We start from the raw sequence: 14,684 nt of genomic DNA, 5'->3' as shown, positions 1-14,684 counted from the left end.
AGGCTATACCAGGTGGCTTGCAGCATGTCTAGATAAGGCCGAAAGAACACTACATGTGGTGTCTATGTTAGGGCACATTCATCTGATGACACACACCTTTTATCGATTTCCATGGGTGCTGCAACATGACAGGAGAAAAGCACAAGTCATTTTTAAGAACGTACATATTTCTGGCCAAGCACATGCCCCACCACCCTATACCTATGCTTCTAGAGAGGAAGCTCTGTACGGAGCAGGGGCACTCTATTCACTTTTGAGTCTACTTCTATGGCTTTCTGGACTTCTCCCAGAATGCAAACCTGGGGAGGTTCTCAACAGCTTCTCAGCCTTTTGACTAAAAATAAGTGTAACAACCACTGCATTTCATTTGGTAGCAATGCTAAAGCATACTGCTCTGTGAATTGCTATTTTAGGATTAATAATGTGCATTAAGTATAAATCAAATGTGAACACTTGACAGCGGGTCCCATGTTGCAGGTTGGGAGTCAGAGGTAGGACTTGGGTCTGGACCGGTTGAAGACCACGGGTGTGGACAATACTGAGCTAGATGGACCGGTGGTATGAAGCATCTCCCTAGGACTCTACGTAGGGGTTAACCTGAGACTCACTTTTAAATGAAGGGCCCTCTTGTGTGCTGAAGAAGCACAGCCAATTGCTTAAGAAAGAGCTGAATGGTGGGATCACAATTCTCCAGACAAGCAGGGGGGTGGGGAGCGAGAAGCGGAAGCTTCTTTTTTTAAATGAGTAAGGAATGAATTGTGGGTTTGATGCAGACTACAACTGTGATTATTATTGCTATTTTTATTCCACTTTTCAGACAGTTGCCATTTCCCAAAGCAGACTAAAAAAAAAATGAGAGGAGAGTAGGGGAAAGGTAGACGAGGGGGGTGTTATTTTAAAGCCAGAGAAATCAGCTGCACAAGATGGCATTTGTGGTGTGAAACGGGCCAGGCTGATCTCCCCTTGCTGGTGCTGGTCCTTGAATAGCAATTGCTAGCTCTTGTTCCTTTAGCGGATGGGGCCAGAGCATCCTCTCTCCTTGCAGTCCCAGATTGACAGGCAATGGGAGCCGAGAGTGGGGAGGCCAGCTCCTTGCATCTCCTCATTCTCTGGCCAATGGATGGGGTCAGGTTGGTCTCTTATTTGCCCCAATTCTGAGCCACTGCTTTGACAATCTGACCAGGCAGTGCCCAAGCATGGGATGTGATCAGATACCAGCCTCACAAAGCCGCACAAGGCTGGCTTGGGGAGGGTGGTGTGAGTAGCCCCCTGCCTCAAGGAAAATGTGCCCAGACCAATCACCCCAGAAGCCCCCCCCCATGCCTCTGCTGGAGCTAAAGCACATCTAAAGCTGGGCTAAGCAAGAAGGAGCACCGTTCCTTAGGGGGAGGGAGCCCTCTTGTGGCAAACCTGTTTAATGCAGAACCACACAGAATCTGAGGGAGCAATACAGAGTTTACCAACCTTTTTGGACCAGGGGGAGGGACATAACACCAGAAAGAACTGTCAGGAGCCATGCTGTGTTTCAGAAGCTGCAAATTCAATTCCATGCCCTCACCTCGGACACCAATTCTCAGCCATAAGAGCTAGAACTCTTTCATCATGTTGCAGTTGGCACGGCCACCTATTGGGGGACATGTAAGCTGCCCTGTGGCAACAACTTTTCTTACAAAATGAAATGGGGCCACAGCAGGGAAGGCAGGGATGGCGACAGGGAAGGAGACCCTTCTGAGCACCTGGGGCTCTCAGTCAGTGCCTAATCTGGCTGACCATTGCCACCGACCTTAGTTTTTGTAACCCTCCTTTCGTCTATGTATGATCTCCAAGGGCAGGATTATCCACTCATTGTCCCAGCCTCCTCCAAGAGTGAGGAAACCTATGTAAACCTAACTGCACCTACTGATTTCCAGAGATTGTTGGCATCTGCCTGCCTTGAGACTGAGAGACAATGGAGTGTACCTCTGGGGGTGAATTAAAATCACTGCATTAGCAGTACTGAAGTGACCTCCCTGGGGTGCAGGCCTGGCCAATGCGTATGGAGGTACTGGGCTGCCCATAAGACCCCCCCCCCTCAGCCTCACTGATGTGGTCCAAAGGAAAGCAGAGCAATACCTTTGGCACCTGCTTGACTGCAGGAGTTGCCAAAAGGTGGTGTACAAGGCATCATCTAACCATCTTAGAGACTCCACTCCAGATTTGTGTAGGGTAGCCATTTCTTCCCTCAAAGACACCTTGCAAGGCAGCAGAGTTCTCCTTCTCCTGGTTTGGGTACCTTCCCAGGTTGACAAATCTCATCTGCCTCACTTCCCTCTACAACACATGCAAAAACCACTTTCTTGATCATTAGACCCACTATTGATCTCATCCTCCCAATCCACTGGAGCCTGCCTTTGAATGCAGGGGAAGTTCCTAACTTACTGAGAGTTTGAGACTCATTGGATACCCTTGCCTGGTTTAGCTGCCCAGTTGAAGCTATTCCCATGGCATGACCGCTGTTGCATGTTGACTGCTTCTAAGAGTCCCAGGTGAGAGCTGAGTGCAGAGTGGGGCCCAAAGGTAGACAAACTACCACAAAAGGAGCATGATGTGTGTGTTCCCCCGGTGGTACTACCCCTCCGCTAAAACCCCATACACCCCGATTTCCGGAGAGTAATTTATTTAAAACAGCATTAAAGAAACAACAGCATTCGCTTTAATTGTTTTTTTAACTAGAGGTGGAGGAAGGCAAAACAGAGCAGTGTTTTTCCCAAGAAGGAGCTGGGAGGATGTGGCACTCCATAACCCCTTTCCAACAAGCCTTTCACAATGAAAACACGCCCTCTGTTCCCACACCCCACCCCACAAAGTGCGGCTTAGAAGAACAGGAACAGCACAAGCATAAAGGCCAGGCCCTTCAGAGACAGAATGGTGGGAGGAGAGAGACCTCATTTTAAATACCAGCAGCAAAGTGGAACAGCGTGGTTTCTTACAGGAGAGGTGAGCTCTAAGACCAAAGAGGTTCTTGCTCTCTTGACATCAGCTCTGGTAGAAAGGTCAAAGCAACACCATTGAAGACAAGAACCTAATCCTGTTAAGCCCCACCGTTTCCACCCAGAGTATTAGGAGGTCCCAAGTCTTGTTGAAGGGGGGGGGGGGAGAGAATGAGAGCGCAGGGGGAAGAGCTGCTCTGGAACCAAGAGGCAAACTTCTCCAATATGACAAATCAGGGGGAAAGACCCAAGCATCTCTGTACATGAGGGTTCACCTTCCAGAAGTTTGAGGAAAGGTACATGTTGGACAAGGGTGAACTGAAATGCAGAACACAAGCAAAGAGTTCTTAAGAGGGCCGGCAGAAGAATCAGAGGGTGTAGAATCAGCAAATGAATCTATCTCTCTGTGTGTGTAATGGAGGGAGAGAATAAAGGAACATTAGTTTCAAAGGTCACTTAATGGTGTGTAAATCCAAAATGGTGTGTAAACAGACAGGCAGGGGAGGGGAGAAAGGTACACATGCATTCTCTCGACAAGCTCACTTTGTAGCACAATTCCAATTCCAATTTCCACAAGTCATCCCCTAAAACAGCCTTCCCTGACTTAGTGCTCTCCAGATGCTTTTGCCCACAACTCCCATCAGCTGTAGAAGCTGGGGTTTATGGGAGTTGTAGTCCAAAGATCTGGAGGGCAGGTCAGGGAGGCTGCCCTAAGCCAAGGAAGTGACTGATATTAGAAGAAACAAACAGCACACCTGCCTCCACACACCAGACACAGGTTCCAGTTATAAAGGTTTTAAGTCTTGCAAGGGCTCTGCCTGAATCATTTCTAAGAGCTATATGCTCCTGTTCCTTTCATCCAGTGACTTTCAGGCACAAGAGGATGAGGGGAAGTGTGGGCTGAAAAAAGAAGTTGTTGGGGGGTTTTTTGGGGGGAGGAGAACCATTCCAATAATTTTGCCTCCCAATCACGCCATCCCAGCCAAGCCTAGGCAAGTTCATGCACAAGTGCTTGCTGCTGCCACTATCTTTAGAGAGTAAATTGCCATCACCATGAGAGGATTTAAAGTCCATTGCTGAACACAGCAGGCCTGGAGGAGTCGAGGGACCAGTCTTCCTTCCAATCACCATAGGAAGGGGTGGCCAGGGGCCTCCCACAGGAAGTCCACAAATCATAGTTGAACAAGGCAGAAGCAACAGTCCATTAGGGGGAGTAGAGAGGGTTAATTCCGCAGGGCAGCCAACCTGGACAGGAACACAGGAGAAATAGAAAATGAAAAAAGAAGGCTTTTTTTTAAGGTACAGAAAAGAGATGGCTTTTTAGTTTTGACCATGGGGAATTGCAAAAAAGTATTACAGCTCTCGTTCAGTGTTGCCTTCTTTCCCCTCCTGCCACAGCAGAGAAGATTCTGCAGCCACGGAGCATGCTCAGTGCTCATCAGGCTATTTCTGGAGACTGTTCCTTAGGGTTGTTTGCCCTTAAGCTTTTTTGTCTTTCTTTAATTTTGCATTAAAAATTAATTTTATAAAGTTTTTAAAAAATACTTTTGAAAACCTCTTGGCTCCCCAAAACTAGCTGATACCATAGATGGGTGGTGCTGTTTTGGGGAGAGAAGAGTGATGCTACTTGCTACCAGGATATGGCAACCTATAGATATTTTAAAAGCTGCCAGCCTGGGTCTCTGTTGTTGGCCGAGAAGCAGGAATTTGAATCCTACAAAATGATTATGGGCATGTTTGGGTGTCAACAAACCTTCGCGATAGCTGGTCCTCCTGGGAACGCACAGAGCTCTCTCCCACCGCTGAGGCCCCCTCAGGCAGCTGGTTCAGCTGATCCATGACTTCCAAGCCATTCTCCTCAGCAATTTGTACTATCAGACTGTCAACTTGCTCCTGGGGTGTGGTCAGTGTAGTGGCTGAGCTCATGGAGTCTTCCATCACCTATGTGGATCACAAAACAGATCCTTAGCAAGGAGGGAGGAAACAGAACACAATAATATGTCCGGTGCAGTCCCAACAAACGGACCTGCTTCTCAGGGAAATTATTCCTCTTGCTGTCCCACACATGTGTCCAGCACAAAACATCCCCTTCTTCCAGATCTCCCTGCAGCAGGAAGGTGCTACTGCTGTCCCCCACTGATGAACATCTGGTGGTGGCTCAGATGTTCATTGCTTAACATTGGAAGCAATGTATAACGACAGAGGCATGGTTCAACACTGTCTGGGAGATAGTCCTGTCTGAACATCTTACACAACACAGACAAGTGGCAAGAAGTGAAGTGAAGAACGATCAGTTTGAAAAATTGTGGTTCTTATTTTTTCCTCTTTACCATTATGGACTTAAAATTCTCAGGCCCTCCCAATATCCACACATCGCTTTGGAGGGGCTCTGCTGATGCCTAGTTATCACACAAAACTGTTAACGACTCTTTCAAGATAATTTAATTATTTGCTGTGAGCTAGTCAGTACTAAGTATTGTATAAACTATGTCTGCAGCTGGATTCCATGATATTTACGTGAAGTTTCTCTATTTTGTCTTCTCGAGTTCAATAAAAATTACATATGAATAAAAAAGGGAAGGTGCTACTGCCATCCACCAATAAGCCCAACAATCTTTTCCTTTTTCCCTTTCAGTTTGGGGACAGAAAATGAAGGGGGCTCTCTCCCCATTCCTACTGGAATCTGTAGAAGGGCGACAGCAGTAGCAAGGCCCAACATGTACCTTCTACAAGAAGCTTGCATTGAGAGCAGGGGAAACACACACACACAATATCACTTCCTCTACACAGGCAGGGAAGAGTTGTGCACAACCAAACAGTGGGCTAGCAGACCCAACACACTGCATACATGAAAAGGGCTGTTCATTTACATTCTGCACCTTCCTCCTGCCCTAGCCCGTATCCAAGGGCCATAGCTCATCAGTAAAACATCTGATTTGCATGTATAAAGGCCCAGGTTCAATCCCAAACATCTCCAGGTAGGGCTGGGAGAGACTCCCTGTCTGAAACCCCTGGAGAGCTGCTGCTAGTCAGTGTAGACAATACTGAGATAGATGGACCAGTGGTCTGACTCGGTATAAGGCAGCTTCCTACATTCCAAACTCCAGACCAGAGCATACATACTGCTAAAAAAGAGGGTTTTACACACTTCCTACAGCAGAAGTCTGAACTTCACCATATCTGGCAGTGAGGGGGTAGATGGAAGGAGAAGGAGTCATAGGCAAACACGGGGGGATGGGGACAGAACAGGTTTACTGGAATAAGGAGTTTTAAGGTGTCTTGCATCCCACCACCCATAGCATTACAGCACAGATGCCTTGTTCTTCCTGGACAGCAAACAGCCCTTACCGAAGTGTGAACATCCAAGTTCTGGACCTGCTGCTCAAACTTGTCCATCACAGCGGAGACCTTCTGCAAGTCCATAGAGCTGAGCGCTTTGTCCAAGGCCTTCGTCACCTGGGCCATGTTCTTAGTCACCTGCAGTAGAGAGTTGGAAAATGTACCATGCATTTAGGAAGCAGAAGCCCATCAGGGAATTGCCCAGAGAGCTGGGGCTAGGACTTGGAGGACTTAAATAAAGTGTGGGGAACTGCATCTAGTCCACAAGCTGCATTCTCCCCTTCTCCCAGCCCATGAGCCAAATTTGACAGGTGGGTTGTCAATCACCTGGCATCACAATGATGTCAGGTGCCCTGTTCTGCCTGTACAGTTGAAAATCAAACTGTGCAGGCCAAAGCACCGCCCTGTATTTTGCAAGTGTCATCAACCAGCTGATCAACAGCCTTTGCAAAATGTGGTGCAGAGGACAGCTCAGCAGTGCCTGCAAACCCGCTTTCATTTCAGCTGCACTGCCTCTTTACCTGCTCCAGAGCAGATGGGCATTTCTTGGCCGAAGTGATCTCCATTAGCCAAATGGGCAGGGCTGGTAGGTCTAATTAGGTTCACAGGCTGGAGGTTCTCCACCACTGATTTAAGAGTTATATCCCTCAGAGCAACAACAGCAGGAAAGGCCAGGGGGCAGAAAGTGTCAAATGAGCAGGGAATGAGGGTTTCAGAAGCACAAGTCACAACCAAGATGGTCCTCAGCTGACAGACCTTAACGGCTGTTTCATCATTTTCAGTCTTGGAAGCCCAGACCCAAGGTCTAAAATCAAGAGGGGCCAGGACTGAGATGCTGAGGGCAATAGAGAGCAGCAGAGAAAAAAATGGGTGGAGTGGAAAGGGGCAGAGTGGGTAAGAGGAACATTTTTTGGGCCCAAAGTAGCCCATAGGGCTCCAATGGAGCAAACCAGACTGGCCAGTTCTGCTCACATACCAATATGGGATAAGGAAGAGTCAGCAACCCAGGGGTCAAATGAGCATGTTTGCCGATAACAACATGCTTGACATTATGCATTAAATTGCAGATTGGATCTCAGGCAGCAAGGCTGGGAAAGTACTCTTCCAGAGATCTTAGAAATCTGTTGCTAACCAAGACAGACAACACTTGGCTGGATGGGTGGCTGTCGATCCAACTGTAGCTCAGTTTTCATGTAATGGTACACCATAGCCTCAAATAATAAATTACTCTGCGTGCTGCTCAGTCATCCTGCCCGGTTCCTTCCCTGTGCCCCCTTTACAGAACCATCGAGCAGCTGGCTTAGATTAGTGTTACATACTAAGCGGTGCTGGTGATTTGTTTCTCACCAGATAAATCACATGTGGAAGCTGAGGTTTGCTCTTGGCTTACCAGTCATGGTGTGTTTGGAGAGAAACAAGACACAAGCACTGGCTTGAATGTTAAACCACACAGCAGCCAGCTCAATGTTGTTTCTTGCTAGGGAGGAGTGAAGCAGGTGCGAATGAGAGAGTGCATCAGTCTGTTGCTAGTTCCCAGTAAGCCATAGTTTGTTATTGACGAATGGTGAAGTGTGGACTTTTTCAGATGGACTGGAGTGGGGGAAGCTTATGGAAATATGAGAAACTGGCATGGGCACCACCACAAAATGGCTGTGATTTAAATCATCTCGATGTAAATCAACCCACCTTGCCCAGCAATGCCTACGGTAAAACATGTGATTTTTAAAAAAGCAATAAGAGGAACAGGAGACCTTGGTGAGCACAAAGTAGGGGATTTTCACTTGGTGTCATGAAGCTGTACACCATGTTGGTAAACATTATGTGCAAACATGGCCAATGTGAAAGGCAAGTCCTTGTAGCCTTAAGCAGCAGGGAAGAGGAAGCATCTACCAGGTTAGACTGTGGATACTCAACACCGGTGCCAAAGTGCATCTTCTTACCCCCTTCATAGTCACTGCCGTCTGGACCTTAGAGGCCACCGCATCCACTCGAGAAGCCATACGCAGCCAGTTCAAGCCTTCGTTCTTCTTCCGAATGGCATTCTCTGCATAGACACGGGCACATTCCACATTCTTCTGTTGAAGGGCCTGGAGCAGAAGAAAAATGGGGAGATGTTCAGGGTGAATTTACCAGAATCAGAGCACTTGCATGGGGCTCTAAACGTGCTGCCGATCAGCCAGAAAACCTTTCAAGCCAGCTACATCTTTACCTGCCCCACACCTGACAACATATATGCATGGCTTGGCCAAAACAAGAAGGTGGCCTTCAAACAGTGTCTCCCAACATCAAGCATTCTATACATGGCGCAGACTTGCTAGGCCCACCTTTTCCCTAAATAAGGACTGCCCCATGCATCTCCATTTTTAGTGGTGCAACAATGTAGTGCCCACAATGCAGAAAGGCCCTTACTTACAATCTGCACTAGACAAAGAAATCAGGAGAGAAGGAAGAAACAAGAAAATGGACAAACATGTTCAGGAATGGAGCTACTAAAGACAGAGACAGACAACTAGATCAGTTATGGGGGAAGGTGAGGCTCTGCCAGAAATGGAACGCAGCAAAAGACAGAGAGGATGGGCATAGAAAGGATAAACGAAGGGAGCCAAAACTTTGCACTGAGCAGAGAGACACAGGAAACACAGAGCCTTAAAACAAAAACAATTAAAACAAGGATACGGAATCTGTGGCACTCCAGATGTTGTTGGACCCAACTCCCATCATCCCAAACCACTGGCCATACTGACTGGGGCTGATAAGAGTTAGAACTGAACAAGATCTGGAGGGACACTGGTTCCTGATGTTCAAATGGGGAGCCACAGTGTGTAAGCAAAGAGGCTTTTAGGGAGAGCAGCAATGCTGCTATCGGAGTTCCTGACTGGAGAGGCAGTCAGCCTTCCAGGGACATCCGGCAGTTACTCTCATCACCAGCATTTGTTTCCATTACCTTCTTGACTTTGGCTTGCTCGGTTTTGGAGTCCTTTTCTGCCTTCTTGGCAAGCTTCTCCAGCTGCTTGGCTGTAAACTAGAGAGAATGAGATGCTCAGTAGGTAGGTAGGCAGGCAGAAAAACATCTCCAGAGGAGGAGATATCCACCGGGAAGAACTTGCTATTTGTACATTTCTAGTCACCATATCTCAAAAAGTATGTGCAAGACCTCAAAAGATGAAGAAAAGACAAGCCATATGTGGCTAAAGTAACTCCCCTATGATGAAAGGTTATATTATTTGGGGTGTTCTAGTTTACAAAAACAAAAAAACCAGTAAAGGGATGTAGGGAAAATATGGCAAAGGCTTGTAAAATTATGTATGTAAGAGGTGGGAAAAGAAGATCATGTTTTTCTTCTGTTCCTCTCATAATACTAAACCCAGGGTCATCCAAAGAATCTGAAAAGTGGAAAATTTAAAGCAGATGAAGGGGGGGTATTCACACATCACACAGTTCATCTATAGAACGGGCTACCACAAGAGATTGTACTGGCCACCAACTTGGATGACTTTAAAAGATGATTTGACAAATTCATGGAGAAACGGATAACAATGGCTACTAGTCATGAGGGCTGTATCACTTCCAGTGAATAACTATTACTGGAGATCATGAACATGAGAGTGTCATTGCGTTCGTGTCCTACTTAGGGGCTTCTCAGAGGCATCTGGTTGGCTGCTGTGTGACAGGCATCTGGTCTGGTCCAGGAGGGCTCTTGTACAGAAACAAGAGGTAGAAATGGCCATTGTCTCCCTACTTTAGACCAATACATCCTGAGTAATTTTTAAGTTGTGTGCATATTCAGAGTCCACAAATCTGAGGCCCACAAAAAAGCAATACCAAGGGGTTGGCATACTGTAGAGTATCAATAAATTTTACAGGACAGAATAGAAGCCACCTGCATTGAATGCACCATGGAGAGCTGTGGGAAAAGCTAGTCTGAGTCAGTGAAACTTCCCACTACTTAGAGTGGTCCCCAGGAGCTGCCCATCCCAGAGTCACATACACAACTACAAACTAGTAACCTGCGATTCCAGAAAGTAGATGCTTTCTCTGTCCAAGGAAGACAATACTTCCAGACAGAAACCTAGGTGCCACCTACGTAAGTTCACCATGAAAAAAGTGCATTTTTAAAATGGTGATTTTTTAAAAACCAATTGCACATACAGCTGCCTTGAAGACTGTTAGCCTCCTTGCAGACCATCCATTTGAAAGGCAAGGTATTAATCTTCAAAATAAATAAATTCTCTCTCAATAATTCAGCATCTGCACTGTGTACAGTATATTTTTAAAAAAGAAATTTACATCCTTTTCTATACTTTGCTGCATAATAGTTAATAGTTAAGCCCTAGCTGGCAACAAGAAACAGCATTTCATAGTGTCCAGCACTCACCTTTAACTGGAAGAGTGTATCTGTGAAGAGAAATATGACAATAGTTGGGTTTCAGAAAAAAGGTCTCAGAATGAAGGGTACTGACTGAAATTTCCACCAACCCAAACATTCCTTCTAGCCCAAAGAGGTCCATACTGGGTACATTAAATACACCCTTCCCATAGAGCAACAAAAATCCTTTGTGCTAAGCACTTTGTGTCTAGCAACTTTACATGAGGAATATGAAATACATTCATCTCTATACAATGAACTAGCTCCTACATTTTTTACATTTGCTGCTAAAAATCATTATATTTTTTCCAATCCCACAGTTCTACAGGAGGAATCGTTGCACCTTGGAGCCCAACTTCTTGACCTGTCATGCATTTATAGCCTATATACTAATCATGTGACAATATACTAGTAAGCCAGTCTTTCAAAGTGCCACAGCACTTTCTCTCTCCAGAATTCAACACAGCACAGCAATCATTTTCCTTTGTACTCTGGCCTCTCAGGCTGCCTGGAGGATAACTGCTAGCTGGAGACTCCTGTTCTACCTCTGTGGTGAGGGAAAATCGATCAAACACTATGCCACCCAGGTAACTGGCTCATACACTGTGTCACCTGTCTGGCATCCAGGAACAGGAAGTGGCATACAAGAAATGAGGAAAATACGTTACTACTTGTTAAAGGATCCTCTTTTGAAGACTCTAAACACACAGTCTTATTTGGCTCACAGAAATGATTCTCTTGAAAGGACTGCCAGCCAGATGAGTGGCTAGAACAACCCAGGCAGGTGGGCAGGGTACATATAATAAAAATATTATTAAAATTATTATTATGGAAAGATCAGTTTCTGGCCAATGCAAACATGCCTCTCACAGGCATACATTTCTGTCCACAGGGCTCCATCCATCCCTGGGGCATATCATAATACCAAAAGATATTTTCTAGTATGGGTTAGAAAACCACTGCCTGACCCCCTGCCCTTAGGCAGGAACCTCTGTGACACATATTTAAAACAAACCACACAATCCAGATTACCTAGTCATTTGTGAGTGAAGTGCAGGAGTAATGAAAGTGGGCTATATCAAAGATCAAAGCCAAACATCTGACTCTGCCTCCCACAAAATCACAAGACATATCCAATACACTATTTAGCCCAACCCTGTGACATACAACAGGGTGGTCGGACTCGGCAACCTATGCAATCCATGAATTGTGCCAAGTTGTACTAAATGACTAAAATTAAGTTAGCCTAAACACACTCTGCAGGCAAAACAAACACCCCAGACATTTAATCAGAACAATTTGATGGGGAAGGGGAAGTATTCCCTCAAAATACCAAACACAGCAGATAGATTTTTGCCTGCGTGTCAAGTAGCCACTCGCCTTTAGTTGAAGGAAGAAGAAAAAGAACCTCCCCTCTTCCTCCCATGTGTGCTTCTTGACTGCCCTGTCTTGGGGGACAATAAGGTTGCCAACTTCCTTTTCTAGGAAGGCACTTGTGCCAGAAACTGAACAGGTGAACCTTTGCCTGACAAATGTGTGTGAGGCAGGAGCCTGGGGGCGGAGGGGAGAGAAAAAGTCAACAACTCTAACAGGCAGGCAGGAAGGCAGCCTGGAGAGATATCCCCACCCCAGATCCCTTCTAAACAACTCGAGAGAATTTACCTGCAGCTCACATGCACAAGGGGGGTGTGCTGAAATGTATAAATATATGCATATGCGCGCACACACACACACACACACTCTTTATGGGAGTCAAGGCCGGGGGCTGCGTGGGAGAATGCTAAAGTCATGTCTTGATGGCTTCATTGTTACACACTTCCCCACCCCCAGGAACCCCACCCCGCTTTCACCTTCCCAGTTATCCCCACCCCATTGCAGGCAAGGCTCCAGTCCCAAAGTCCCCACACCCTGGATCAGGGTTGAATGTGAAGTCGCTCCATCCCCCACCCACCCGAGGAAGAAGGGGAAAGAGCTGCCTTACCGTCCATTCTGACTTGATTCCTCTGTCTACTCCCCTGACCAAAACTTCCGGGCTCCCTCCTCGCCCACTTCCGGGTTCTCACCCCAGCCTCTTCCGCGTCGCCTCGAACGCGATCTCAGCCACGCCTCGCGAGACGACCGTCTATCATGACCGCCATCATCTTTCTCACCGCGCCGCAGTCTCGCTCACCGGGTCCGTGCTGGCGCATGCGTAGACTTTAAAAAAAAGTCACTCGTGGGCACGCCCAGCAAGACAAGGCTCGTAGGTGGCGGTTCCTATGGCAACGAGGGAGAAAGAAAACGAAGATGATGAGATGCGGGGAAAAGCGCTTGTGCACAGCTTGGGAGTAATTTAAGCACGAAGCAGATATAAATCTTATTTGCATATCGATATGATTGTTTTTTACATATTGCTGTTATTGTTGCGTATTATTTGACGGTGATGATGATTCCCATCATCATCAAGTATTTAGGGCTGTATATAGAAGAATTAGGATAAAAATAGTGTATTTAGGGCTGGACAAAAACTAGACTGGTTCCTACTCCAGAATGGCTTTTAAACTAACAAATATTTGACACATACAAAAGGAAGAGACAATGAAGGGGAGAAGAAAGGAAGCGAATTCAGTGTTCAGGCACCATTGCTTTCCAAATAAATAGACATTGGCCATGGATAGAGCCAGTTCATAGCAGAGCACAATGCATATTGTGCTTGGACTGCCTCTTGAGAATGTTTCTGCTGGTTGTATGACACTAACTGCAGCATAACTTTGGAGCATAAGTGAGTGGCAGCAAAATTAACCCCATTCTACTGACTGGTGAAGATGAGGTTGTGTTGTGTTGACTAGAGCACTGGTCTTCAACAGGTGAGGTTGGGTGGGATCCTCTACTGTGTGGCAGCTTGACCCAAACTGCAGGGCTGTCTACCACCATGCAAATTTACAACTACTACTACTACTATTAGAAATTAAAGACCACCTTTCTTTTCAAGAAGCATATGACCAACTTTCACTTGGAGGAAGGACATTGATAAACTGGTACATTTCCAGAGAAGGAGATAAAGATGGTGAGGTGTCTGGAGAACCAGTCTCATGAGAAAAGGTTGAGTTGGTTATGTTTAACTTGGAGAAGAGACAATTCAGAGGCCATCTTCAAATTTTTGAAGGGCTGGCACAGGGGTCAGCAAACTTTTTCAGCAGGGGGCCAGTCCACTGTCCCTCAGACCTTGTGGAGGGGGCAGACTATATTTGGGGGGGGGTGAACGAATGACCATGCCCCACAAATAACCCAGAGATGCATTTTAAATAAAAGGACACATTCTACTCCTGTAAAAACACGCTGATTCCCAGACCGTCCGTGGGCCGGGTTGAGAAGGCGATTGGGCCTTAGTTTGCCTACCCATGGGCTAGCACATAGATGGAGCATCTTTGTTTTCCATCACTCTAGCTAAATATTAGAAAAAGCTTCTTGGCAGAATGACCTGTTTGATGGTACAAACAGTTTTGGAGGGTTCTTCAGGGTCACCCACAATGGGAAAATAGGGGAGCTCCCTTACTCTGTCCCAATAGCACTTACCTATCGTCACCAAGAGTCTTGCAACATCCAAACCATCCTAGTGCAAATTCCAAAAAAGGTCAGAGCACTTTAGAAAAGTTAGAGCCAGTGTAGTGCAGTGAAGGGGATTTAGGTTTTGCCTATGGGAGATGCCTCCCAACCATGATGAGAGTGGCTCAATATCTATTACTCTTCACTCTAACTTCTCCTGAGATGGTTTTGTCTGAGGATGTAAGGGAAAAAATCATTTGAATATGGTGAGAAGGATATAATAAATATAAAATGGTGGTGGGAGAAAACATGCCAAACATTAATTAGCCCAAGAGAAAAAGAGGGCAGAAAAAAGAGGGAAACCTGTACTTTCTTACAGCACCCATACATTGCCACAGGTAAAGGGTCCTGAGGAGGATCTCACAGGAGTCGTTTCCTGAGCTGAATCAGCCCCCTCCTGCTGTGCATCTGGTGTGCTGCTTCTT

At 46.3% G+C, this 14,684-nt stretch overlaps 1 protein-coding gene across 2 annotated transcripts; it reads right to left on the bottom strand.

Annotated features, from left to right (window-relative positions):
- Nucleotides 1-2,669: 2,669 nt before the first annotated feature.
- On the bottom strand, nt 2,670-14,653 carry CHMP1A (charged multivesicular body protein 1A). 2 transcript variants are annotated; one of them, XM_083626600.1, is made up of 9 exons: nt 14,588-14,653; nt 14,230-14,431; nt 12,656-12,930; nt 10,684-10,703; nt 9,253-9,330; nt 8,249-8,395; nt 6,318-6,446; nt 4,723-4,910; nt 2,670-4,214 (listed from the first exon to the last, which is right to left on the bottom strand). In XM_083626600.1, the coding sequence occupies exons 3-9, from the start codon at nt 12,660-12,662 to the stop codon at nt 4,193-4,195; spliced, it is 591 nt and encodes a 196-aa protein (XP_083482726.1). In that variant the 5' UTR covers nt 12,663-12,930; nt 14,230-14,431; nt 14,588-14,653; the 3' UTR covers nt 2,670-4,192. The 2 variants fall into 2 exon arrangements, with proteins under 2 accessions (XP_083482726.1, XP_083482725.1); XM_083626599.1 differs by having other exon boundaries at nt 14,230-14,642.
- Between the last annotated feature and the right edge of the window lie 31 nt (nt 14,654-14,684).

This window comes from Podarcis filfolensis (assembly GCF_964270895.1).
Source record: "Podarcis filfolensis genome assembly, chromosome: 8".
Taxonomy (NCBI): domain Eukaryota; kingdom Metazoa; phylum Chordata; class Lepidosauria; order Squamata; family Lacertidae; genus Podarcis; species Podarcis filfolensis.
This window is presented reverse-complemented; position numbering and strand designations above follow the sequence as displayed.